The sequence below is a fragment of the Heterodontus francisci genome, chromosome 47 (genome assembly GCF_036365525.1).
Source record: "Heterodontus francisci isolate sHetFra1 chromosome 47, sHetFra1.hap1, whole genome shotgun sequence".
NCBI lineage: Eukaryota > Metazoa > Chordata > Chondrichthyes > Heterodontiformes > Heterodontidae > Heterodontus > Heterodontus francisci.
In genome coordinates, this window is record NC_090417.1 from 7,000,489 (window position 1) to 7,028,385 (window position 27,897).

Below are 27,897 nucleotides of genomic sequence, written 5' to 3' on the forward strand. Positions count from 1 at the left end.
ATTACCTTTACAGCATTGCTTGTGGGTCAGGAGGATCTGGAGTGTTTCCTGCAGCCCTCGCTCCTACAATCATGACTTCCAAATCACCATCTGAACAACCCCCCACCTTGCAATCAAGATCCTCCCCAGCTCCCATTGGGCCCACCCATAGCAATCAGGACCATCTGGAACTACCATGGGATCCGTCCGTGATCTAGACCACCCCAACCATCTCTCAATAATACATCCCCAATACAACTACCTGTCCTTGGAGGCTTTGGCTTTGTGAAGCACGATTCCCAGGTGAAAGGCTTCCACGCTGATTTGTGCCTGGGAACTCTACTTAAAGAGGTCATGCAGTTAAATTCTGCAGGATGTTCTCATCCTCATAACAGCTCCTTCCAAGCCCACAAACAACTCCATCTCCTGTTTAAAATCCAGATCCAAGTATCAGATCTATGAGTTGCAATGGGCTCAGTAGTTTCTCTTCATCCTGATTTTAAGTTGTTTAAAGCAAATAAATATTCTTCAAAATGGAATAACATTCTTCAAGAGATGCAACAGGATGCATTTTCAGCGTTGAATTATGCTGTGTTCTAAAGACAGTAACTCCAGAAAATCTTTTAAAAAGATATGACAATATATTTCATGTATTTTTTTATTTATGACTACAAAGCCCTTAACCGTAACACTAAGTTTTTTTAAAAGGACGACTGGTGAACAAAATATTCAAGTAACAGCACTTAAATCGGATTACGATGATCTGCAATAAAAAAAAAATTTAAATCTGTTTTCTAATTAATGATGTCAGGTATGACCGTGATCATCAAGTCTTCATTTCCACGGCGCACAACAAGGGACAGAGTGTCGTTGTTTTTAATTGCTTCACTCACTTGTTCTGAGGATGTTATTGTTTGTCCATTGATACTGATAATGATATCCCGGTCTCTTAACCCTGCACTGAAAATGAAAATTTTTGAAGAATTATGCAGCTGCCAAAGTCAACAATGAGGGCCAGCAATTAGCACCAAAGGAACTGAATGCATTGCTGATAACATTACTGGTGTCCTAAGCCCTACAGCTGATTGGCATCTATGAATAACCTGCTGTAGTACCAGTTACCTTGGAAAACAAACTATTTCACCACAGGAATATATCTACTGCCTTTTTTGGGCAGCACTACAGTACAGAGGTGATGGATCAATGGGCCATTTTAAACTAGAAGCTTAGATTGAATACTTCACATTAATTTATTTCACTCGTGCTGAACTGGGTTAACATCTCTATTAAAATGGATGACATAAAGGAATTTCCTTCCAGTATTTGTCAGCAAACACTGCAAACAGTAATTTACTTCAGAAAAAAAAACTGCTCTTCAAGTTGGTTTGTGCCAAGGAATACAGCTCATCAGCCAGTATCACCATTTAGCTCTCCCAGGTCAGTATATCATACCCCATTGCACAGTAAAGCTCCTCTACTCGACCTCAACACAGCACGCCTCAGCCCATACCTCACAAACAAACTCTGCTGTAGTGATAATTCTCACAGGTGGAACTGTCTTTTAGAAACTCGACTCAGCATACAGTGGACACTTGAACCCACGTCTTGAGATAAGGAAGGGCAGTATCTAACTCCTGCACTAGCCAGATTCTCTCAGTTCCATCTTCCAAAGCAAGAGCAGATGGATGGAACTGTCCCCATTGACCATGCAATTTTCAGATCGCAATTCATGCAACTGGCAAAACCAGAAATAGTATGTAATCGTGAAAATTAACTGTAACTACTGCTAAAATTCCTGTTAGCCCACACCACTGTCCCTTTCTTTTGTTTTAACCTCAGTAGCCATGTTGCTAGTGCTTAACAGATCGGAAGCTGAAAGTCTGATCGCTCCTACTAGTTAAATACTTTTTTTTGTTCTAATCTTGCCTGATGCTACCAAGTGATGTTAGAAGTATCCCAAGCAGATTCTGGCTGTGGCTGAAAGATTGAGAGTTTGAATGCCTCGACTGACAGTCAAACTCAGTTGTGTTCATTGCTTGACTTCTGCCTTATTTCCACCAGCTGGAACATGGAGTCATGCAGTAAACTGGTAAACCTTGCACTGTACAGTGGGAGTATCTTGGTTCATTATGAAGTGGTACAGGCAGATGCCCATCACTTAGACAGCTAGATAACTCTAAACTCCACTGGAATTAATTTTATCAGAGTGTACAAAGCTTTTGCAATCATATGCATTCCATTATAAATTCTATTCCCTCTACCCATGCACCACAAACAGGACTTAGAACTCAAATCCACAGCCCAGCCATTTGTCCTGCTCCATTCAGCAGCCATGGATACAAGATAGCTAAGTATCACAGGAGGTCTGATCAAAAACACTTGCCACTAGAACCAAATCCCATTCAAAGTCTGTGCTGATTGTAACAAAAATTGGTTAGCAGCTTGTCTAACAGGCGGATCTGCTGTGTTGATATGGGCGACTAGTATCTCCCAAGCATCATTTTATCAGTGACCATGCCACTGAATGCAACCAATAAATTGGTTTTAAGCTCTACGGATTGCATGACTCACTAGGTTCCTTGCATGTTGTCTCTTAGCTTATCTTCTCTTTCCTACCTTGCAGCAGGTGTTGCTGGAATGACTTCAAATATGTAAACCCCAGCAGAAACGTCAGGGAAATCTTTGTCACGCATTTTCAGGTCATGCAAGAGACTGAAATGAAATGGAAAATCGTTAGCCCTCTTGATTTCTGTAACTGTAAATCACATGCATTGAAATCTTGCAGTATTATGTTACAGTCAAATCTAGCAACTTCAGGACAAGTAAATATTCCTGAGCTTTACATTGAGAAGGATAAAAGCCAGCATACCTGGTTGCAAATCCACAAGCACTAAATGATTTTCGATGACACTTACATGCGAACATACAAATTTGGAGTAGGCCATTTGGCCCTTGCAGCCTGCTCCGCCATTCAATAAGTTCATGGCTGAACTGATTGCTCCACATTTCCACCTATGCCCAATAACCTTCCACTCACTTGCTTCTCAAGAATCTATCTACCTCTGCCTTAAAAATATTCAAAGATTCTGCTTCCGCTGTCTTTTGAGGAAGAGAATTCCAAAGATTCACAACCCTCAGAGAAAAAAATTCTTCTCATCTCTGAAATGGGCGACCCCTTATTTTTAGAACAGTGACCCCCCAGTTCTAGTTTTTCCCACAAGGGGAAACATCCTTTCCACATCCACCCTGTCAAGACCCCTCAGGATCCTATATGTTTCAATCAAGTCACCTCTTACTCTTCTAATTTCCAGCAGATACCAGCCTAGCCTGTCCAATCTTTCCTTGTAAGACAACCCACCCATTCCAGGTATTGGTCTAGTAAACCTTTCTCTGTACTGACTCCAACGCATTTACATCCTTCCTTAAATAAGGAGACCAATACTGTACACAGTACTCCAGATGTGGTCTCACCAATGCCTTGTATAGCTGAAGCATAATCTCCCTACTTTTGTATTCAATTCCCCTCGTGATAAACAATAACATTCTATTAGCTTTCCTAATTACGTGCTGTACACTCCTGATCAAACACAGCATTAGAGAACATTCGTTGAAGTACTCAGATGCAGGGATAAAATGATGCTCGCTCACAAGACCAACGTCTTACAAAAAGCTAAATGACCGCTTGAGTGTAGATACAGGACACTTACCTGGATGTTAGTGCGACCATTCTTATTCCCATATACCTCTTCTTGGGTGAAGAGTTTTCTGTTGGTATAAAACTAGAATTGGTAAATTCCTTGCACATTCAGAATGGAGGATCCTGCCTGCTTATAATGATGCACAACAGAGGAAATATCACCTTTCCTTCTGACAGCACTGAGTCATGCTTAGTTTCAGCTCCACAGCCACCAGAAATAATACCTTCCTCAAACATCCTGACTCAAGACACTGGGAAGTGTACGATTCTGGGGGGAGCATCACAGCCACGTTTGATCTTGTTCTCACCTGACAGCTACATAAACGCAATTGTCAACTAGAGCCACTGAGTACAGGTTAAGGATCTGTGTGCCGGGCTCTGTGTTTTCCCTCTCTCTGCCTCTCCACTAACGGCACCGTCCTTTGCCCAGTACTAGAATGGCTAAGATCAGTTGACTCAGCACAGATGAAGGGTAAAATGGAGCACCTCGCTGTACCAGCTGAATGATTGGCACCAGTGGAGGGGCACAGAGGGTTTGTGTTAAATGAGATTAAGAAAACGGCTCTTTTCTTCATGGTGCACTTTTCATGGCATTTTAAGCATCAGCAGAACACCACAAAAATGTCCTTTCCGCTGATTTTACTGTTCTCATAATCAAATCCAGCTGTCTGCTTTCCACCTCACAGCCAGTTTCTTTGAAAGTTCACCAATAGGAGCAACTAAGGGTGTGCAATATAAAAGTCTTTCAATAGGCTGTTTTTAATCAGTAATGTGAGATTAATTTACTGACTCATACCTTTTAGCTGGCGGTCATGAGATTCTGCAAGGAATTGCTGAATTCTTTTTGCAGGAATTGCAAAAGATATCCCAGCTGTCACCTTCAGTGTGTTAATGCCAATGACTTCACCATCCTATAGTGTAAAACAGTTGACAAAACACCATTTAATCGAAATGCCTGACGAAGAAAATATTTCATGTGATCAATTTCTGACATTTGGGGGGAATTTTAACTTCCAAAAACGGGAGGGTTTGGGTTGGGTGGGAAGTAAAAATATAAAATATTTCAAACCCGAACCGCTGTCCACTTTGGTTTTAACAGAGGCGGACAGGGAAGGGGGTGTTGGCGGGCAACCAACCCACTCTCAGGAGGCAGGTCTCTCATTTAAAAATTTTAATGAGGCTGCATGCTTCAGATCTTTTTCTCTGTTCCAGCTTTAATTGGCTGGGTCTCAGGAAACCCAGCAGCTAAAGGGATGTGAGAATTGCTGCATGAATGAGGTCACTGTTTTTCCATCACTACCTATGGGCCAGGAGGAGCAGCAGTGCTCCAACCCCCACCCTTCCAACCCACCAAGCAAACTTTTTAACGCTTTGAGCAATCCATTGACCAGAAACTGAACTGGAGTAGCCATATAAACACCGTGGCTACAAGAGCAGGTCAGAGGCGAGGAATCCTGCCGTGAGTAACTCACCTCCTGACTCCCCCATTATCTGTCAGGCACAAGTCAATAGTGTGATGGAATACTCTCCACTTGCCATGGGTGCAGCTCCAACAACACTCAAGAAGCTCAACACCATCCAGGACAAAGCAGCCCGCTTGTTTGGCATTCCATCGACAAACATTCACTCCCTCCACTGCCGATGCTCAGTGACAGCAGTGTGTACATCATCTACAAGATGCACAGCAGCAACGCACCAAGGCTCCTTTGACAGCACCTTCTAAACCCGCGGCTTCTACCACCTCAAAGGACAAGTTTACCTCCAAGCCTCGCACCCATCCTGACTTGGAACTATCTCACCGTACCTTCACTGTTGCTGGATCAAAATCCTGGAACTCCCTATCAGCACTGTGGGTGTACCTACACTCCAAGGACTGCAGCAGTTCAAGAAGCAGCTCACCACCACCTTCTCAAGGGCAATTGGGGATGGGCAATAAATGCTGGCCTAGCCAGCGATTCCCACATCCCATGAACCAATAAAAAAAAAGATTGGACCCCCCACAACCCTCTGTTCCAAAACCCTCCCCGATCTCCTCTCCTCTCCCAATCTCTCAGGGCCCTGCCCTTGATGACCTCCTCCAGACCATGATCTCTCTATCTGTCTGTGATCTTTCCTCGTCCCCCAATCTCTCTGGGAACCCCATCGATGTTTCCCCACACACCAAATCCCAACACCCCATCTAACCTCTGATCTTTGCTTCGGTATTTTCTGCTATTAAATTCAGCAGCAGCTGAGGGAAACATCATCTTCCAGTTTTCCAGACAGCAAAACCCTCCCCCCCCCCACCACCCCACCACTCCAACTCCCCCACACCTCTGCCCTCTCCCTGTAAATATCAGGGCCTCAGTGTCGCTAGTTCTTGCAGAATGTTGTATGGCAAAACATACCTAGATTTAAAAGTTGTTCGAAGACAAATTAAAACAGCCAAGAGGTCATTCTAACCAAAAATATTGCCTTAAAAGGACTAAAGGTGAATTATTTATTGAAGATTGTATCCTGAGCTAGTGACATTGTTTCCATAAATCTCTGCATCCATCCTCTGGCACGGGTCTACCCCCTGCTCCCCACACTATACCACAAGTGGCTGCTGTGTCTGCCGCAGTACCCTAGCTCTCTGCCCTGTCATTTCCCTCACTGCCTTCAAAAGCCTTTTCGTCAACTAGGAAGAGTTCATAACCTGCCCACTGCTCCATTCAGCACCCTGAGATCTCTTTTTGCATGTCTTGTGTACCATAAAAATGCCACTTATTGTCAGCTGTGGCTCTGTGCGTAATATTCTCACCTCCAAGTCAGATGATTGTGTGTTTCAGCTCTACTCCAGAGATTAGAACACAAAGCAAAGCTGAGACTCCAGTGCAGTACTGAAGGAGTGCTAACTATTGGAGGTGCTGTCTTCTGGATATGATGTTAAACTGAGGCTCTATCGCCCTCTCATGTGGACATAAGAGATCCCATGGCCACTACTTCAAAGAAATGCAGTGCAATTCTCTCCAGTATTTATCCCTCAACCAACAGCACTAAAACTTTATCTAGTTCTTATCATATTGCTGTTTTTGAGAGCAGGCTATTTGCAACTTGGCTGCTGTTTTTTTTACATTACCATAGTGACTACACTTCAAAAGTACTTCTTTGGCTGTAAAATGCTTTGGGAAATGTCAATGGAATTTGTGAAGTGTGCCATAATAGGTAGATTGCCGCAGGATAAAAAGAGAATTCTCTGTGTGTGGAAGTTGCTTTTAAAAAAATAATTTATTTTCTGGAATTAGGGGAGGGAAGGGCTAAATTATCGGAATGAAGCTGAGCCAGTGCCAACGGTTGAGTAACAAAAATATCTGACTTGTAGCTCTTCTCTCACAACCCTTGTAATTTTGCTGTTGGTACTTAAACTTCTTGGCAAGTGCTGAATAATTTCATGATTCACTAAGCACCTGCTTTCACTATCAAATTGCAAGTCGATAATTGCAGTTTCCATCATTTCAACGATGAGTTATTTCTCAAATTAATTTTTGGAAATTCACTGTGCTTCGAAGAGGTAATCAAATATGAACAGTTGTTCTGGTTGGAGTTGAGCCATTGATGTGACACTTGATCAGTTTCAAAAACGTTTTCCTCATGCACCATTTCGAAACTGAAGTCACAAAAGTGATCCCTTTAACTTGGAGAGTAGGAAGTGAGGAAAAGCAGGCTGGTTGACTCTTCCTTCACTGGGAAAATTTTGGACTTCGGCAAAGTATACAACTGCTACTTTTTCCACCCATTTTAAACTGCAATGTTGCCTCATTAGCCCTCCTCATCTGATAGGTGGCGATTCATTTTCTGATCCAATTCCACAGGTGCCCAGGGCCTTCCATTAGCTCATCAAACTGGTGTGTGAATGGCGGCCAGCCAGCCCATGTGTGGGCAGCATTACAGCCCAAATCCAACACTGCCCTCATCCAACATTAGTGCATAAGCAGAGTCCCTAGATGGTCAGTCCAACAGAGTATAATGCCATAACTGGCAAAATTCTGACAGCAAAGCCACACACAAGTAGGGATAGTCAACTACTTTTGGCATTGAGAGCTCACCTGTTACACACCATCCATTTTCAATTCCACAAAGCACGGCCCAAATTCTTACAAAAAGTGCTGCCCCTGAGGAAAGTTTCACACAACTGGGCTAAGCATCAGCAGAATCAATACTTGTGCTTCACATGATGTGTTACAGTCCCTAGCCTGGAGTGTACTTAGACCAAATGTGACATCCTCTATGCTACCCTCGCTCAGCTTGGCCAACTCAGTGGAGAACATAAACTGGGTCCTTCCTTGTTTGTGTGGCTCAAAACTCCATCAGTTAAGTCAATGAGTCATTGGGGAAAATAGAGAGTTGCTCAATATTGAACAAGGAAAAACAAGTTATAATGGTTGAGTTGGCAACATGGTTATGTGTAATACATGTCCAAGGGTAGATGCTAGGAGATGAGGAGAAATTTCTTCATTCAAAGGGTTGTGAATCTTTTGAATTCCATGCCCCATAGAGCTATGGATGCTCAGTCCTTGAGCATATTCAAGGCAAAGATCAATTGATTTTTGGATACTAAGGGAATCAAGGGGATATGGGGATAGTGCAGGAAAATGGAGTTGAGGTAGAAGATCAGCCATGATCTTATTGAATAGCAGAGCAGACTGGAAGGGCCAAATGGCCTGCTTCTGCTCCTACAATGCACTATTGGTTTTGCAAGCAAGCTAGCTTGAAAATATAAATAGGCAGTGCCACATTTTAAATGCCAATCTCACTAAAACGAAACTTACTGTATAAGTGCTGCGGACAGCTGTAAATCTAAATGCTTTCCATCAGAATGTGGCTTTTCACCTATTTACTCTCATCAGCCCCTGCCTTTGCCTGATGAAGTCATTTTGCACCACAGCCTCGCAGCTGATCTACTTCAACATGCCTGGCTCCAAGAGAATTAATGTGGATAATTGAGGCAACACGCACCAGATCCCAGCAGAAAATCCAAGCTAGGCTTGCCAGTCCTATCCAAGATAGATAAGTTCTGATAAACACAAAGCTTCCAAATCATTCTATTTTGTTCAATGCACAGTAAACAGCTCCTTTAGTTCCATTATTTTGGGAAAATTAATTCCAAGTGTCATAGTGTCACATATTGGCAATATTAGTGCAAGCATATTAAGTTTCACCACAAGTTAAATGTCTAAGTTCTTGTCCGAAATTCTAACTATGTAAGTTTCATCATGAAATGTGATTTACCAAACTCATGTCAATCTCCATTTTCACCATCCTTATATTCTTGAGTAGCAAAAATTAATCTCAAAGGTGGCAGTCACTGGAATAGTTTGAGCTTTCCAAGAGTTCAAACACATTTACTAAAAAAAAAGCTATCTTCTACAAATTTATTCATTTCAAAGTACATGTTAAACTGCCACTCACCAGATTGACAAGTGGTCCTCCTGAATTTCCATACTGTAATAAAAATGGAACATGTTCATAGGGCTAATTGTAATATATGCTTTTTTATCCTAAATTAACTTACAAGACATCTTTGACACAGAATATTTTAAAATTCAAAACTTCAGTTAATTGATTTTAAAATTGCAATGTCAAAAACTGAAAAGCATTCCTGTCTGCCTCTACGTTGGATGGTTTTCCCAAAGTCTGTAATAATTGCAAGAAATGACAATATTCAGAGAACTAATAACAAACATTGAATACTCCAGCATAAAATCCTAGAATGGCCCATTGAAAGAACCAATCTGTTTGTGCAAGCCACCACGTTATAATTTGCCATTTTTGCTATGCAACCTATTCAGATAGTTTTAAGTTTTCTGTACTCTTTGATGGGCTTCCCAATAAGATGCTTCATTTTCCCTTGCAGTCCAGGGCAAGCTGAGCAAACTATCTGAGCCTATCAGAATGCTTTCTTTCACAATTTCCCCACCCTGGATTATTTTGGCTCTGTTCTCACGAACAGGCCACTTGAGAAAATATTCAGTATTCTGAGAGATACATATATTTTGGGTGGCAGAATGGTGCGCCGCAAAGCACAGGGACACGCCACACATCAGTGATTTCCTATTCTTGATTATGCTGCATGTCAAAGGTCACTGAACAGAGGAGGAATCTCATTTCAGGGGAGAGAAGAAAATCTGGTTGGTCAGTCATTCTTGGGCTTAGCCCTCTGAGCCACAGGCTTAAAGTGGACTAATGAAATCCTGGGATTATGTAGGCCAGCTATCCTTAATATATCTGCAGTGGATATATGGTGCAGAAACACCAGAGGAATGGGGCAGTAGATGCAAGAATTTCATGTCCTCAAACCATGACATTTGAGGATGAACTCGATATTATGAAAATATTAAGTTCTTTCCTTCTGCATCATATGAATTCAATTACTACACTCTGTCTCATCTGGCTTTTCAAATTCTTCCAGGACCAACTGGATGTTGGTAAGAGTAGACTAGTCAATCCAGTCAGTCTACTTCTCTTCACTGGAACTTGCTTAAATTTGAATTATCTGTTCATTCAAGTTGAAATTGTGCAAAAAATGCCTCCTGTGCTGTTATATTAAAATTGCTTAATTTGAATGTTTCGAAATACATAAATGTACAGGGCCACGGAAAAAAACCATCAAGGTCCATCTTGCTCTCATCTGAGAAACATCATACCTCACCACACTACACCTCATCAAAGCTTCTTCCAAGTACTTACCTAACCCCCTGTTGAAGTTTCTGAAACAATCAGCCCTCACTGCCTCCCTGAGCAGTCCATTCCACACATTCAGCACCCTCTGTGTCGTCTAAATCTAAACTGTCTTTTATATCTTCCCCTTGCTAAGTTTAAGGTGATGTCCACATGTCAAATCTTTGGCAGTTTTAAATTTACTGGCATTTATCTTCTCTGTGCCCCATCGGACCTGATTACTTCAATAAAATCAACACTTAAGTTGATCATTCAATTATTTTTGTTGACAAAAATTCCAACAGGAGTCGAAGGCATTACAACATTAGAAACTCCATTCCCTAGCCACCAACTCCATCCCTCTCCTTGGCAACTGTCTGAGACTGGACCAGACTGTTTGCAACCTTGGTGTCATATCTGACTCCAAGATGAGTTGTCGATCACATATCATCACTAAGACTGCCTATTTCCATCTCTGTTACATCACGTTCCTTCTGCCCCGCCTCAGTTCATCTGCTGCTAAAACCCTCATCCATGCCTTTGTTACCTCTGGACTTGACTATTCCAATGCACTCCTGGCTGACCTCCTTTTGTAAACGTGAGGTCATCCAAAAGTCTGCGACCCGTATCCTAACTCACAGTAAGTCCCATTCACCCATCGCTCTGTGCTGGCAGATACATTGGCTCTTGGTTCAACAGCACATCAATTTTAAAATTCTCACCATGGCCTCGCTCCTCCATATCTCGGTAATCATTTCCAGCCCCATAACCTTCTGAGGTATCTTCATTCATCTAATTCTGGCTCTTGAACAGCTCTGATTTTAATTGGTCCACCATTGGTGGTTGTGTCTTCAACTATCTAGGCCCTACACACTGGAATTCCCTCCATACACCTCTCTGCCTCTCGACACCTCTTTCCTCCTTGAAGATGCTCCTTAAAATCTACCTCTTTGACCAAGCTTTTGGTCATCTGCCCTTATATCTCCTTCAATGGCTTAGGGTCAAATTTCCTTTGATAAAACTGTGAAGCACCTAGGGACCTTTTACTATGTTAAAGACACTATATAGATGCAAGTTGTTTTGGCATTTGTTTCATTTGAAATCATAGTAACTGGGTGCTAAATTATCAGATCAAAAATTGTGATTACAATGACAAACAAGATTATGTACTTTGCACTGAGAAATATTTTTCTCATGGTTAAACTCGATCGATCACTGCCTCTTCCAAAACTGCACTTTGCTGTCTCCTTTTGCTTAGCAACTGTTTGCTCCTCGACTACTCTCCAGGTGATTCTGTTGGAGTATGATCATAAGGAACATTATTTTTAATAATAATGATAGACAGGGTTAAGCGATCCCACAACCAATCAGATCTAAGCTCTGCAGTCCTGCCACATCCAGTCATGAATGGCAGTGAACAATTAAACAACTAACAGGAGGAGCTGGCTCCACAAAAAAATCCCCCATCCTCAACGATGGAGGCGCCCAGCACATCAGTGCAAAAGGCAAGACTGAAGCATTTGCATCCATCTTCAGTCAGAAGTGCCAAGTGGATGATCCATCTTGGCCTCCTCATGAGGTCCCCAACATCACGGATGCCAGTCTTCAGCCAATCCGATTCACTCCAAGCGATATCAAGAAATGGCTGAAGGCATTGGATACCACAAAGGCCCTGACAACATTTCAGCAATAGTACTGAAGACTTGTGCTCCAGACCTGGCCGTGTCCCTAGCTAGTTGTAGCGGTTCCAGTACAGTTACAACACTGGCATCTACCTGACAATGTGAAAAATTGTCCAGATATGTCCTGACCATAAAAAGCAGGACAAATCCAGCCTGACCAATTACCACCCTATCTGTCGACTCTTGATTGTCAGCAAAGTAATGGAGGGGGTCATCGACAGTGCTCTCAAGCGGCATTTGCTCAGCAATAACCTGCTCACTGACACTCAGTTTGAGTTCTGCCAGGGCCACTCAGCTCCTGACCTCATTACAGCCTTGGTCCAAACAGGGACAAAAGAGCTGAACTCCAGAGGTGAGGTGAGAGTAACTGTCCTTGACATCAAGGAGCCCAGAAAAACTGGAGTCAATGGTTTGAGGGGTAAAACTCTCCTCTGGTTGGAGTCATACCTAGCACAACCAAGTAAGATGGTTGTGGTTGTTGGAGGTCAATCATCTCAGTCCCAGGACATCACTGCAGGAGTTCCTCAGGGTAGTGTCCGACGCCAAACCATCTTCAGCTGCTTCATCAATGACTTTCCCTCCATCATAACGTCAGAAGTGGGGATGTTCACTGCTGACTGCACAATGTTCAGCACCATTCGGGATTCCTCAGATACTGAAGCAGCTCGTGTCCATATGCAGCAAGACTGCACAAATATCCAGGCTTGGGCTGAAAAATGGCAAGTAACATTTGTGCCACACAAGTGCCAGACAATGACCATCTCAAAGAAGAGAGAATCTAATCATCTCCCCTTTATGTTCCATGGCATAACCATCACTGAATCCCCCACTATCAACATTAACCAGAAACTGAACTGGACCAGCCAGAAACAACGTGGCTACAAGAGCAGGTCGGACTAAGAATTCTGCAGCGAGTAACTCACCTCCTGACTCCCCAACATCTGTCCTCCATCTACAAGGCACAAGTCAGGAGTGTGATGCAATACTCTCCACTTTCCTAGATGGGTGCAGTTTCAACAACATTCTAGGAGCTCGACACCATCCGGGACAAAGCAGCCTACTTGATTGGCACCCCATCCACCACTTTCAACATTCACGACTAACACACAGTGGCAGCAGTGTGTACCATCTACAAGATGCACTGCAGCAACTCATCAAGGCTCCTTCGACAGCACATTCCAAACCTGTGACCTCTACCACCTAGAAGGATGCATGGGAACACCACCACCTGCAAGTTCCCCTCCAAGCCATACACCATCCTGACTTGGAACTATATCATCACTCCTTCACTGTCGCTGGATCAAAATCCTGAACTCGCTTCCTCACAGCACTGTGGGTGTCCCTAAACCATATGGACTGCAGTAGTTTCAGAAGGCAGCTCACCACCACCTTCTCGGGGGCAATTAGGGATGGGCAACAAATGCTGGCCTGGCAAGCAATTTCCACATCCCATAAACCAAAACAAAAATATTTTAAAATGTGTTCATTGACTGCACTGAGTTATCCATTTTCCAGGTAGGTATCTATGGGACAAAAATCCAAATGCATTCAGAGAAACTATTACTTTAGAAAACACTTTAGCATTTCACCTTGTCAGAATTCAAGAGCAGTTTTATTATTAGCTCTGTATGTTGATTTTTATATCTTATTTTTGCACATATTCTTTTTTTTAGCCTTACATTGATTATGGCATCTGTCTGAATGTAGTCCATATCGGAATCTTTCAAGCCCAGCTCCTTGCCTCCTCTCTCAGTGGTGCTGACAATCCCTGTCGTGACAGTATTCTGCAGTGAAAATGGACTGCCAATTGCCACCACAAACTCTCCAGGTCTGAGATCTGATGAGCGTGCCAGCAAAAGCACAGGTAGGGGGTTCTATTCACAGAGGGAAAAAAAATGCCCATTTTTCAGCTTTATAAACATAAAAATATAAACATAAACACAGAGTTTCACATAAAAGAGCTGATATAATTAAATTAACAGCTGATTACAGGACATTGATGGAATCATATATCACAGAAGGAGGCTATTTGGCCCACTGCATCTGTGCTAGCTCTTTGAAAGACCTATTCAATTAATCTCACTCCCTTGGTCTTTCCCCATAGCTCTGCAAATTTCTGCTTTTCAAGTATTATCCAATTCCCTTTTGAAAGTTAACACTAAATCTGCTTCCGCCACCATTTTGGACTGTGCATTCCAGATCATAACAACTCACCATTTAAAAAAAAAACTAATTTCCCTTCTGGTTCTTTTGCCAATTACTTTAAGCCTGTGTCCTCCGGTTACTGATGCTTCTGCTCGTGGAAACAGTGCCATTAGGGAGAAACTATCAAAACCCTTATCGTTTTCATATTAATTGTCTTAATTTGTTGAAATGTTAACCTGTGAACTGAAAGTTGAGAAAGAAAGGAAACTGAATTAAGGAAGTAGTGAGAACTGGAAACCATCATCTCTATGGTTTAGTTTGGATTTGAGTCCAAAGTCTCATCTGTGAAATAAGTATTCCAACTCTTCGTGTCAACTGCCTCCCAGTCGGCTCAGACTTATTTTGCATTATTTTGCAAAGAAGGTGCTTAAGATCATTTAAGAGCCAAATTGGCGTACATCCTCGTCTTTGGAGCTAAAAGGGGATTTGTAGAACAAAGTACTTCTTAGCAAGAAAATTAAGTTGTTATAAAAGTAAATATTGCCCCAGCTTAACACTAATTGGGGGGAAAAAGATTCTACCTCAGCAAACTTACTTTTGGATGTATTTTAATTAATGCTATATCTGATTTCTGGTCAACATCTTTGACTTTTGCTTCATATGCTTCTCCATTCTTCAGCTCTACTTTTATTTTTTGTTTATTGCTGAGTACATGTGCATTGGTGACAATTAGACCATCTTCGGATACGATGAACCCTGAGCCACTCGCCACAGAGATTTCACGGTTAGTGAAGGGCATCCTGCAAAGCAACAAGTAATAGTAACAGAACACAGTCAGCAAAGAATGGTGCAGTTTCCCAGCATGGTGGTGTACTCCACGGTAGCAGATAGTTTCAACTGTTAATTATTCTTGGTTACATGCTTTTTGTTCACTCAAATCTAACTCTTATTTCTCCATGAAAAAGAATAAATTAAAAGGGTATGAGACCACTTCGGAAAGTTGGTGCTGTGCAAATGGGCTAAATGGCTGCCTTCTGTATCTCTTGACATCCTGGAGAGTTATATGTCAAACATCTTGGGGAGTCAAGGGTTAGTAATTGAAATTGCTTGTAACTTGGAGCAACAGGCTTTCCAAGATAATCAAGGTGGTAGTGGGGTATGACAGGAGAAAGCTTGGCTAATCATCTGCTCCAAATGTTTTGAGCATTGTAATGTTAGTGGCCAGTGCAATAAACATAGGCAAAATGGTCTATTAACTATAATTTTTTTTTATTCATTCATGGGATGTGGGCGTCATTGGCTTGGCCAGCATTTATTACCCATGAGAAGTGGTGGTGAGCCTTTTTTGACAACTGCTGCAATTGTTGGGGTGTAGGCACACCAATAGTGCCGTTAGGAAGGAAGTTCCAGGATTTTGACCCAGTGACAGTGAGGGAACAGCGATATAGTTCCAAGTCAGGATGGTGTGTGGCTTGGAGGGGAACTTACAGGTGGTGGTGTTCCCATGCATCTGCTGGGGTTGTCCTTCGAGGTAGTAGAGGTCCTGGGTTTGGAATGTGCTGTCGAAGGAGCCTTGGTGAGATGCTGCAGTGCATCTTGTCGATGGTACACACTGCTGCCACTGTGCATCAGTGGTGAAGGGAATGAATGTTGAAGGTGGTGGATGGGTTGCTAATCAAGCGGGATGTTTGTGCTGGATGGTGTCGAGCTTCTTGAGTGTTGTTGGAGCTGCACCCATCCAGGCAAGTCGAGAGTATTCCATCACGCTCCTGACTTGTGCCTTGTAGATGGTGGACAGGCTTTGGGGAGTCAGGAGGTGAGTTACCCGCTGCCAAATTCCAAGCCTCTGACCTGCTCTGTAGCAACGGTATTTATATGGTTACTCCAGTTCAGTTTCTGGTTAATGGTAACCCCCAGGATGTTGATAGTGGGGGTTCGGTTATGATAATGCCATTGAACATCAGGGGAAGAAGATTAGATTCTCCCTTGTTTGAGATGGTTATTGCCTGGCAACTGTGGCACAACTGTTACTTGCCACTTATCAGCCCAAGCCTGGATGTTGTCCAGGTCTTGCTGTATCTGCACACAGGCTGCTTCAGTATCTGAAGCCTGAATGTTTGTCCAGATCTTGCTGCATGGGAACTCGGGCTACTTCAGTATCTGAGGAGTCGTGAATGGTGCTGAAAATTGTGCAATCATCAGCAAACATCCCCACTTCTGATCTTATGATAGACAGAAGGTCATTGATGAAGCAGCTGAAGATGGTTGGGCCGAGGACACTACCCTGAGGAACTCCTGCAGTTATGTCCTGGGACTGAGATGATTGACCTCCAAAAACCACAACCATCTTCCTTCATGCAAGGTATGATTCCAACCAGCGGAGAGTTTTCCCCTGATTCCCATTGACTCCAATTTTTCCAGGGCTCCTTGATGCCATGTTTGGTCAAATGCTGCCTGGATGTCAAGGGCAGTCACTCTCACCTCTTGAGTTCAGCTCTTTTGTCCACATTTGAACCAAGGCTGTAATGAGGTCAGGAGCTGAATGGCCCTGGTGGAACCCAAACTGAGCATCAATGAGCAGATTATTGCTGAATACAGAAAGACAGGCTGTTAATAAAACTATTTCTCAAAGGATTTGAGAACATTAAAGTCAAGATGTCTTGGTTGAGAGAAGTAACTTGAAAGTAAACAACTACACTTTTTAAGCAAATAAACTGTTTTGAAAGGATTCTAGCTGTGGCATGTACCTTTGATGAAGGCAAACTAAGGTGCATGAAGGATCATGGTTTTCAACAGTTTTTAGCGGTCTTAAAGATGCCGAAACCAAAAAGCTTATGTGTACAATTAGATTGATCACCTATACTGGATATGAATAGTTTATTTCACCATCAAGTGCCTACTCGAAGTGTGTCATTGTGAACAATAGAAGGAAGGACGTTGACTAACAGTTGATCCTCGCACTGAACTGTGAACCTTTATCATATAAAACATTGTGCTTGACTCTAGTTGGGGCTGATTTGTGGAGGTTTCATCACATGATCTCCAACCAATGTTCCCTCTCATTTTTTTGGAGTACACAGGCGATTTCTTTCATGTGTAGCCCCTTTACATTTTTTTGCATGGCTGTGTACACATGGTAATTTAAAGGGGTCAATTTGTTCACTATCAGCTTTGAGGGAACATTACCTCCAACCATCCCACCCGGTCAAGCATTCCCTATCTCCAATATATATTTTTTTCATTCTTTCTTGGGATATGGGCGTCACAGGCAAAGCAAGCATTTACTGCCCATCCCTAGTCATCCTTGAGAAGTTGACATTAAACCTTCTTCCTGAACCTCATATAACATTGGGTGACAGTGCAATTTATGATGTCTAATAAACTGAAATGTTGAAATAAAATGAAACAAACACTTTTTTTCAAAATGCCCCTACTTTTTTCTCTTTTAATCTTTAAATCCTGGAGACTCCAGGGCAATTCTGCAGAGTTAGCAGCCCTGCATCATACCTTGTGGAAGTTCTTCTTAAATGGGAGCTCAACCCTCCCGAATTGTGCTATAATCACTCATGGCTCTTTATGCATCATCATTGTCCTGAGTTCTCACTTGCAAAGACATCAAGTTCTGAATTGACATTATGAATACTGCCCCATTTAACATTTTTCTGTTGGACAATTCAAGAGATATAAATCCCACTGCAGAAAATTTCTCTTTTCTGGGCACACAATGTATAAGGCTAAGCATCCGATTTACCAGAAGAGGCAAATCTCAGTTACTCGGCTAGAATTATTCCCCTTAATCCTGATCGGGAGGACTTTAACAGCTATCGAAAGGGGACACAAAAGACTCTTATATTCAGCAGTAGCCTTGCTTATAGAATGATAGAAATGATTGCAGAAAAGACCGATCAAGCTTGTGCTGATGCTAGTTTGACAATTGCAGTTACCTCCTCCTGTGACATTTCCCTGTTCTTTTCCCATGAAATGAATCCAGCTTAGGATGGTTTTGATCCACTGAGCTCTGGACTGTGGGCCCAGTCAACATCTGCTACACCAGCTTAGTCGAATGCTTAGTGGTTTAAAATGTATGAAAAATTTTATGACATTTGAGAAGGACACATTTTTCACTAATATTAATGAATGTCTGATCTACCTGGATGTTTTGCATTTGTTGTTATTCCACAACTCCCATGAATGTTGAGATAAGATGCATGCTCTGAAGGCTTTTTTGGGTAAAGGAAACATAAATTTTCTTTGGAAGATATATATTCAGAAAATACCTACCCCTTTCCTTGCCACAATGAAGTACTTTGAGCCCCTCCCTGATGTGAACTTAAATATTCTCTTCATGTCACTATAAAATTCCTTATCAAGTTGAACCATCAGAATGGGCAATTGCCAAGTGTTTTACTGTTCGAATAGTTGCCTCTCACCTCCGAAAAAGTTCAAGATGAACCACCGCAGGAGCAATTTTCTCCACCACGTCTGCAATGAAATTAAACTTGAATCTCATGCTGTCCGGGTGCTGATGACCTAAACTGAGCAAATTTTGGACATTAGTTCAAAAAAAAATGCATTTGTACTCCGTCACTTACTTGATGGGGGCAAAGTTGAGCAAAGAATTGTTTTTCATCTTTGAATGTTGGTTCATAAAAGGCGGGATTGTCAAGACTCTTATAAACTTGTTGGGCATAGCATAAGCACGCCGCCAATTGAATATGTCTGTACCTGTCTTCTTCGAAGGCAGACCGATGCCCATTTCCTTCCCTCGCTTGAACAAAATTCTCTCCTTTTTGCTGGTTCCTCAATTTTTGCCATTTCTTTCCTTTCCTCACAATAGTATCTGCTCTGGAACATTAGTATTGCAGTATTGTACCAGAGAATATGGGTCTAAACCCAAAGTTCCTCATGAGCTTTCAAGGGGAGGCACCAATGATGACTAAACATAAGGAAAGGAAATTAAAGGATAAGCCAACTTGCAGCATCTTTTGCGCACTTCCGAACAGTGGTGAGGCAGTGGCAGAGGCCTCGGAATGCCTCCTTTAACACAGAGAATGACTGGTGAGAGAAAGGGAACTAAGGAGGCACTGAAAAGCAAATGGAAAGGAGAGCGGAAAAAGCAACGTTGATTTAAAGTACAGAGAATTTCTGGAAAAATATAAAACGGTTTCATTAATGTTCACGATTAAACCACTGAAGGTTGTACAGCATCTCAAGAACTCGCCTACTTTGTAATTTTATTTTATTTTATTTTTATTTAGAGATACAAGCACTGAAACAGGCCCTTCAGCCCACCGAGTCTGTGCCGACCAACAACCACCCATTTACTCTAACCCGACATTAACCCCATATTCTCTACCACATCCCCACCATTCTCCTACCACCTACCGACACTAGGGGCAATTTACCTATCAACCTGCAAGTCTTTGGAGGTGGGAAGAAACCGGAGCATCCCGTGGAAACCCACACGGTCACAGGGAGAACTTGCAAACTCCGCACAGGCAGTACCCAGAACTGAACCCAAGTCGCTGGAGCTGTGAGGCTGCGGTGCTAACCACTGAGCCACTGTGCCTCCTTCTCTATTGACATTTAAAAAGTGGGAAGGATTGATGAATTAAGTATTATTTATGCTCTGCTTTAATTAATAAGATATTATATTCCTTTTATTTATCCACCGTCAAGTAAAGGCAAAGTTACTATTTGTTTTTATGGCTGAGAGTCTCACTCAGTATCGGAGACGTGCAAAAATAATCATAAGTCAAGACTGAAAAACTAAGCCAAGATGAACAGTAATTTTGGACCGATCCAGGAGCTTTGGGTTTATAATCTCATGTTTGGGCTACTAAAAAAAAAAATTGCATTAAACTGAATCTGCAGTGTCAATTTTGTTGCTTCAGCAGTCCAGCTCAAATATAACAGTGGTTGTGCAGCATTGCTGGCCATAACAGAAGGCAGCAGAGACAGTGGCATTGCATTGTTGAGGAAGCTGTATGGGGTAAGCCATTACCCAATGACTCTGTATTCAGAGAATTCACCTGTCAAGGCCTGTTTCTCAAAAGTGACCAATGGAGTACAGGTTCTTGTTAAGTTTTGTTGCTCTGTGCAAAAATAGTTGGACTTCTCAAAGGGTAAATCAAATGACAACGAACAATGAATTGAACCCAAAGTCGTTCCTGTTCCAGTACATTTAATTTGAAGTCCCATTAATATATACCAGTACTGCATAGTGAAGTCTTGGTAATTGATGTTGAATCCAAGAATAATATTCCATTTGATTTCAGACACTTGATGAAAATAATCTTTGCGGCTAAACTCTAAATATAAAATTCTTAGATTCACTCTGACTTGATTCTTAAGCTGCTGAAGTGCTGTTTGAAGTGCTGGAACACTTTGGCATGTCTCCGATACTGAGCAACAGAGATTTCACTTAAAATAAGCTCAAAATGATGAGAACACACATGATCGAATGGTGGTAATAAACTCAGAGGCAGGTGGCTAAGCTTAGTTTTTACACTCTACTGTCCCGAGAAGTCAGTCTGCTCCACAAACTCCCAAGTGAAACAAGAAAATCCCTTTAAGCTTTTACAGAAGCTTTTAAATTAACTTCCCATCTGTGCTAAAGGGTCTCGTCCTCCTGTGACATTCGAACCATTAAGGTAGTCGGCAAGAGATTCATTTAACTTCATCAAGTGAAATGTAATAAATCTTCACTAACTTTGCCAAAGTAGAAGATGTGACTTCAATCCCGAGATACATATCATCATCCTTCTCTGGACAAGTTTATACACTCAGGAAGAATGCTGTGGCAGCAGGCAGAGAAGTTAAAAGACGGTGGAATTTTTGCTAGCAGCCAAGGTTTTATCTTCGTAAATATAGTGTGCACACAAAAAAAACACAGCCTGAGGGGCTCAAGCTTCCAGGTCTATTCTCAAATGTAAAACAAACTGAAAAATGTAGTTTCCAAAACAAACAGCACTGCTCTATGGAATAGTTTCAGCTTTCTAAATCACAGCAGCTGTTGCATGGAGTATGTCAGTTAAATCTAGATTGTTGACCAAAAACTTCTCGGTACTCAAAGACTCAGACATAGCTGTGGCATGGTGATTCCATTCTTACAGCAGCACCATGCTATTTCCTTAGGAAACTGCAATTTCTGTTACCCCCTTACAGAAAATTGAGTAATTCTGGTGCAAATTCTACTTTGACAGCTCCTGATGAAGTCTCATCGAGTCCCTCACTCTCTGTAGTCCACTATGAAACAGCCACTACAACTGGGTATCTTCACAGCAGCTATTTGAATGCTGGGGCTTGAACCTAACAGAGTGAAGCAAGGGTTTGAACCACTAGTTTCTACTTTTATCAGGACAGGGTCTATGCAGAGCTTCAAGCAGCAAAAAACCTCCTTGGTTGCAAATTTGCCTTTTGGCAGGCAGCAGCAGGTTGAACACAGCTAGTACCAGCAGAAATCCCATAGCTTTTGAAATTTGATCATTTCAACATGCACCAGTGAACAAATAATATCATATAAATGCCTGCTCGAACTGGCACACTATCAGCTTACTAGGCTGCCTGAGTTGACAAGAATTCCCCCACCTTTTATCGGATGATAAGAATGCTCAACCAGCTTTCCTGGCCAGGATAAGAACTGTTTCTCCTGGTGTTATTCTCAAAGAACAGAAAGACTTACACCTTTCACAGCATCAGGATGCCATTTACAGCCAATGAAGTACTTGAAGTTTGTTGGAGCTTACTGTCTGCAAATCGGCTACATTACAAGAGTGACTAACACCTGCCCTCTTACCTCCTCTCTCCTCACCATCCAAGGCCCCAAATACCCCTTCCAGGTGAAACAGCGATTTACTTGTACTCCGTTCAATTTAATATACTGTTTTGCTGCTCACAATGCAGTATCCTCTACATTGGGGAGACCAAATGCAGATTGTGTGATCGCTTTGGAACACCTCTGCTCAGTCCGCAAGCTTGACCCTGTGCGTCCGGTCACTTGTCATTTTAATTCACCACCCTGCTCCAATGCCCATATTTCTGTCCTTGGCATGGTACAGTGTTCGAATGAAGCTCAGTGTAAGCTTGAGGAACAGACCTTATCTTCCGATTAGTCACTCCGCAGCCTTCTGGACTCAACATTGAATTCAACAATTTCAGAGCGTGACTGCTATTTATTTTTAATTATTTTTAAAATGTTATTTTTTAACCATGTGCCTGCCTTGCTTTTTCATGTCTTTACTTCTGGACAGAGCTGTTTATTATTCTGCCATTACTACTCTCTCTGGACATGTGCTTTGTCTTTTACTACTCCTATTCGCTCTCCCTTTGCCATGATATCTCTGTCATTTAATCTCTCCTGTCCTCTGCCCTATCACACACCTTCAGTTTTGTTCTTATTCCCCAACCCACCCTTTCACTTGCTCAAAGCCTGTTGCATTTCTAACTTTTGCCAGTTTGAAAGGTCGCAGACCTGAAGCATTAACTCTGTTTCTTGCTCCACAGATGCTGCCAGACCTGCTGAGTGTTTCGAGCACTTTCTGTTTTATAACTTCTAAAGTATTTCAATGGCTGTAAAGTACTGTGGGACATCCTGAGGTTGAAAAAGGCACTATATAAATGCAACCAGATTCCAGAAACAGAAATGTGATCATCTCTTTTAGTGATATTGATTAACTATTGGCCAGTACACAAGGGGGAACTTCCCACATAATCTGTGATTCTGTGATCTTCAAAATATTGCCATAGGATTTTTTTTTATGTCCACCTGAGAGAGGAGGACATAAGTCTTTTCAAAAAGTCAGCACCTCCACAGTACTGCACTGGAATGTCAGCCTGCATTTTGTGCTGAAGTCTCTGGAGTGGGACTGGAACACTAAACCTTCTGACTCAGAAGCACGAGTGCTCCCCACAACCTCACCAATATTTATGTTCACGCTAAAAGGGAACAGTGACATGGATGATCAGTCTTACTTTATTTCCTGTGTCTTTATTGACTAATTTGCATCGGCATAAGTCCGAGGAGTTAGTTTGCACTACTGGCCTTTGAAGGTGAAATATTAAAGACTGCTTCCTGTACACTTTACTGCTGTTTACACCCAGTCAAAAAAGGTCATTACTGGTTGCAGCACATGTGTCTGTTGACTCAGCAGTCAAACTATGACTCTGCTCATCAGCAGCAGCAGCAGCAACAGATTTTTTAAAACTGCTGACAAAAAGTCCAAAAATATATCTGGGAATCACATTACAGTGTCGACACAAGAAGGCTACAAGATCACTTTCCTGGCTGATATAAACAGATGTGCTGGCTTTTGGCAGCTCAGTTGTTTGAGATGATGACATTGCTGAGAAGAATCGTAGAATGGTTACAGCACAGAAGGAGACCATTCTGCCAGTCAAGCCCATGCCTGCTCTCGACAGGAGCAAATTTAGCAAGTCTCACTTTCCCGTCCTTTCTGCATAGCCCTGCAATTTCTTTCTTTTCAGATGCTTATCCAATTCCCTTTTGAAAGCCACAATTGAATCTGTCTCCACCACCTTTTCAGGCAGTGCAAACCAGATCCGAACTACTCACTACATAAAAAAGTTTTTCCACAAGCCATCTTTGGTTTATTTGCTGATCAATTTAAATCTGATCCTTCTGCCAATGGGAACAGTTTCTTCCTATCTACTCTGTCTAGACACCTCTTGATTTTGAACACCTCCATCAAATCTCCTCTTAATCTTCTCTTTAAGGAGATCAACAGCCTCGTAAGAAGTATGAACTCAAACTTAGTTTGAAGTTGTCATGTTCCATTGTAACATGTTGATATAACTCTGCAATAATATTCATGCTCTATTGACCCTTCTTTGACCCTTCTTCAAAATATGCTACTTCTTCCAAATCCCCAGCCAAAAGCATCAATTAAAACTGCTTCTTAGAAACATCAAATAGTTGTGGTTTTGTTGCTTTTCCATTTATGTTTATGTAAAAGCTCAGATTATTCTATAGGTTCTGGTTTTACAGAAGTTATATTTTAGTTAGGTTCAACATGCTTACTTTTTATTATCACTGCAGGTGAATTGAACATTACCTCTGAAAATTCTCGAGAAGTTAGGACAAAACATCAATGCAACTTATTGACCTGATTGGCTTTGCTGAAGGCCAATCATGTCACTTGTTCCATTGCTGTGTTGTACCATTGTGTACAAGTTTCCCTTTAAATGAATTATCAGTGGAGGTCTGGTCTATGGAAGTTTCTTCCTGAATAACATTTTATTTCCCATCATGGCATCTATAATGCAATTTGTACATTCTTTTTCATTATGACTTACCTTCACACTGTTGATACCCCTTGCTACTCCTTTCGAGTAATATTCATGCCTTATTTTTCTGCCATTTCTGAAGTGCAGCAACATCTTCCAGACCCCTAGCTAGCTCTTTTAAGGAGTTAACAATGAGTTCATTCTTTTTGCTTTTGTTGAATATTTGGAGACTGTCATATTGGATGCCTATCCATCAAAAACTTACTTCCATTTCTGCTTCACGGAAGTTACTAGCATGTGTATGGCCTAGCCGGTAAATCTGATTTTCTGATTTGTGTACCACCATCTTCCTCAAAAATCTGTGTACTCTGCAAAAAATCTTTGATATTTACATGCAGTAAGTAATGATTATTCACATAAGAAACATTAAAGAATTATAATACTGACTTGAGCTTTTGTTGGCACTAATCAAATTCATGTATTCCTGCACTTTTGTCAGTGAGGAATGAGGATGAAAAATAGGCCTTTTGTTTTAAGACAGTGGTGCTTGCATTTTACTGAAAAACTTTAAATGTGATCTTCCTTCTGGATTGGAATGAAGTGATGATTTGATTTACAGGTTTACACTCAAATATAAATGATGTTAAAATGAAAAAACTCAGTTCATTCTCTGAACACTTGAATAGCAACCTCCCAAATAAATGTATATCTATCTAAGGGGCAGCATGCAATGTTTAGTCGAAGGTGCAGTATTCAAGGTTGGATTGAAGGAACAACATGTAAGGTTGGAATGATGGAGCAGGGAATAAGGTTGGGTTGATGGAGAAAGACACAAGGTTGGGCTGAAGGAGCAGCATACAAAGTTGAGTCGATGGGGCAGGGCACAAGGTTGGGTTGATGGAGAAAGACACAAGGTTGGGCTGAAGGAGCAGCATACAAAGTTGAGTCGATGGGGCAGGGCACAAGGTTGGGTTGATTGAGAAAGACACAAGGTTGGGCTGAGGGAGCAGCATACAAAGTTGAGTCGATGGGGCAGGGCACAAGGTTGGGTTGATGGAGAAAGACACAAGGTTGGGCTGAGGGAGCAGCATACACAGTTGAGTCGATGGGGCAGGGCACAAGGTTGGGCTGAGGGAGCAGCATACAAAGTTGAGTCGATGGGGCAGGGCACAAGGTTGGGTTGAAGAGGCAGTTTGAAGTGGGGTTGATGTGGCAGTGCACAACGTTGCATTGAAGGGACAGTATGCAATGCTGAGTTGAAGGGGCAGCATGCAAGGTTGAGTTGAAAGAATAGTGTGCAAAGTTGGGTTGATGGGGCAGAGTACAAGGTTGAGTGGAAAGGGTAATATCTAAGGTAGGGTTGAAGGAACAGCACGCAAGATGGGATTAATGAGGCAGTGCGCAAGATCGAGTTGAAGGGTCAGCGTGAAAGGTCGGGTCGATGAGGCAGTGTACAAGGGTGGGTTGAAGTGTTTGGCAGAGAGCAGCGTGTAATATTGCTGACTGATAGCCGCCAACCTCTTGTGCAGATGTTCCTTCATTAACCTGCTGCAAAGGAGTAGTATACCATATTCCTACATACCTGCATCACAAGCTCCCTTCTGGATCAAGATTACAGGAAGGGCGTTTGAGGACTGATGCCTGCGGCTCAAAGCCTTCAGATTGCAGATGTTCTTGTAAGTTTGCCCATCACTCCCACACACTTGATCGCTGTGCATGCAGCCGCAGATGCCCTTCTTGCGTTTCCCAGCGGAGTAGATGCACTGGAAGCTTTCTGCACAGACACCATGAATGTCATCCCGACCCCCGCAGCTTTCACCCTCAGCCGCGGCGCATAAAGTGCAGCAACCACAAGAATCCTTTACCTGGCCCTCAGAGCAATTCACCGGAGCTGGGGGGCACCTGGAAGTGTCGCAGATCTCGGGGCAAATATGTCTCATCACTCTGCCGCTCACCGCAATGAAGCAGAAGCTGAACAACAGCCCAGTGCTCAACATGGTCCAAAACAGGTGGGTGAAGGGGAAAACTTGTAAAAGTTGCTGGAAAATTAAACTCCCCCAAGAACTGGGGAGAATGCAGCAATGTTCTTCTCTCTCACAGAAGGTCACTGCTCGGCACAAAACTTGCAGGAGAAATGAAACGCAGTCCCCTTTGACAGGAATGTAATGAGTGCTGCGCTGAAAACTTTAATTCTCCGGATGGAACAGCTCAGTAACTCAGTCCTGGTGATTCTCAGGTTTCTCTCAGCTTGTCTGTTGCTGTGGGAAAGTAGGGCAAGAACCAGAGCCAATAAAATCTATGCCAAAATCCCCTCCACCAGCCCATTGGATGTTTCCCATTAAATGCATTCTTTGCAAAAAGTTTTAACCCTTGCAAGGAGCCCCGTTTAAGATGAATTCTGATCAACTTTTTTTAAATCATCTGTAGTGTAATGTTTGACATCTTTTTATGGGACCGAGTATCCTATATAGTTATTATATTATAGCCAGCAATAAAGCAAAGAGCCTTGCATATTCCTCATGTGTGGCTGATCTGCTCAAAACAGATGGTGGGAGGACGACATATCGCTTGGATGAGCTTTTCTGTCACAAAATAAAAGCCATCTTAGTCTTCCTTCTCAAAAAGATATGTGTAAAACAAACTGTGTAGAGCAACAGCTGGGTTCAGTTGGTAGCTATCTCTGCTGTTAGTCAAAAGCTTCACCCATGACTTGAGCCTATAACGTAGGCATACTGAACGAGTGGTACATTGCCAGAGATACCACCTTTCAGCTGAAACATTAAACAGTGTAGATGTAAACATCCCCAGCAGTATTTTGAAGCAGAAAGCTCTTTTGCTGCCCTGGCTAAAATTCTTGTCGCAATCAAGAACCCCCCAAACCAGAGTATCTGGACATTTATCTCATTTGCTGTTTGTGGGATCTTGCTGTGTACATTTGCCGACTAAACAACCTCACATCAAAAGTAACTAATTGGTTGTGAAGCACTTTGAAACATTTTGAGCACATGAAAGGCGCTATGTAAATGCCGACTCTTTTTCTGTTGCTGTGCCGATATATTGATGATGTTTGTTACAATCAAACACCATACTACAGAAAATGCTCCCATTTACCCCAGACAGCTGTATTTGCTCAGTCGTTGGGTATATTGAAGTTAGAGATTGACAGATTTTTGGGCACCAAGAGAATCAAGAGATATGGGTATCGGTGGGAAAGTAGAGTTGAGGTAGAAGATTTCATTGAATAGCAAGGGGCTGAATGGCCTATTTCTTATATTTTTATGCTGTCGGGTCCTCTTAGCACTTCACAACCAATCAAGTGCTTTTGAAATGTAATCGGTGTTATAATTAGTCTGTTGGCCACCATTAACTCTTTAATTGGTTTGCAACATTCATGGACCTGACAAAACATAGTAATGTTACCACTTGTATTCCAGGCTAGAACTAGTCAATATGGTTGTTGGATGGGCCTCT

At 42.2% G+C, this 27,897-nt stretch overlaps 1 protein-coding gene across 1 annotated transcript; it reads right to left on the reverse strand.

Moving 5' to 3' along the window:
- Positions 1-634: 634 nt before the first annotated feature.
- On the reverse strand, positions 635-26,678 carry LOC137357125 (serine protease HTRA1-like). The gene is made up of 9 exons (XM_068023175.1): positions 26,009-26,678; positions 18,612-18,711; positions 14,777-14,981; positions 13,716-13,910; positions 9,107-9,139; positions 4,473-4,587; positions 3,687-3,744; positions 2,596-2,691; positions 635-939 (listed from the first exon to the last, which is right to left on the reverse strand). The coding sequence occupies exons 1-9, from the start codon at positions 26,421-26,423 to the stop codon at positions 774-776; spliced, it is 1,383 nt and encodes a 460-aa protein (XP_067879276.1). The 5' UTR covers positions 26,424-26,678; the 3' UTR covers positions 635-773.
- Between the last annotated feature and the right edge of the window lie 1,219 nt (positions 26,679-27,897).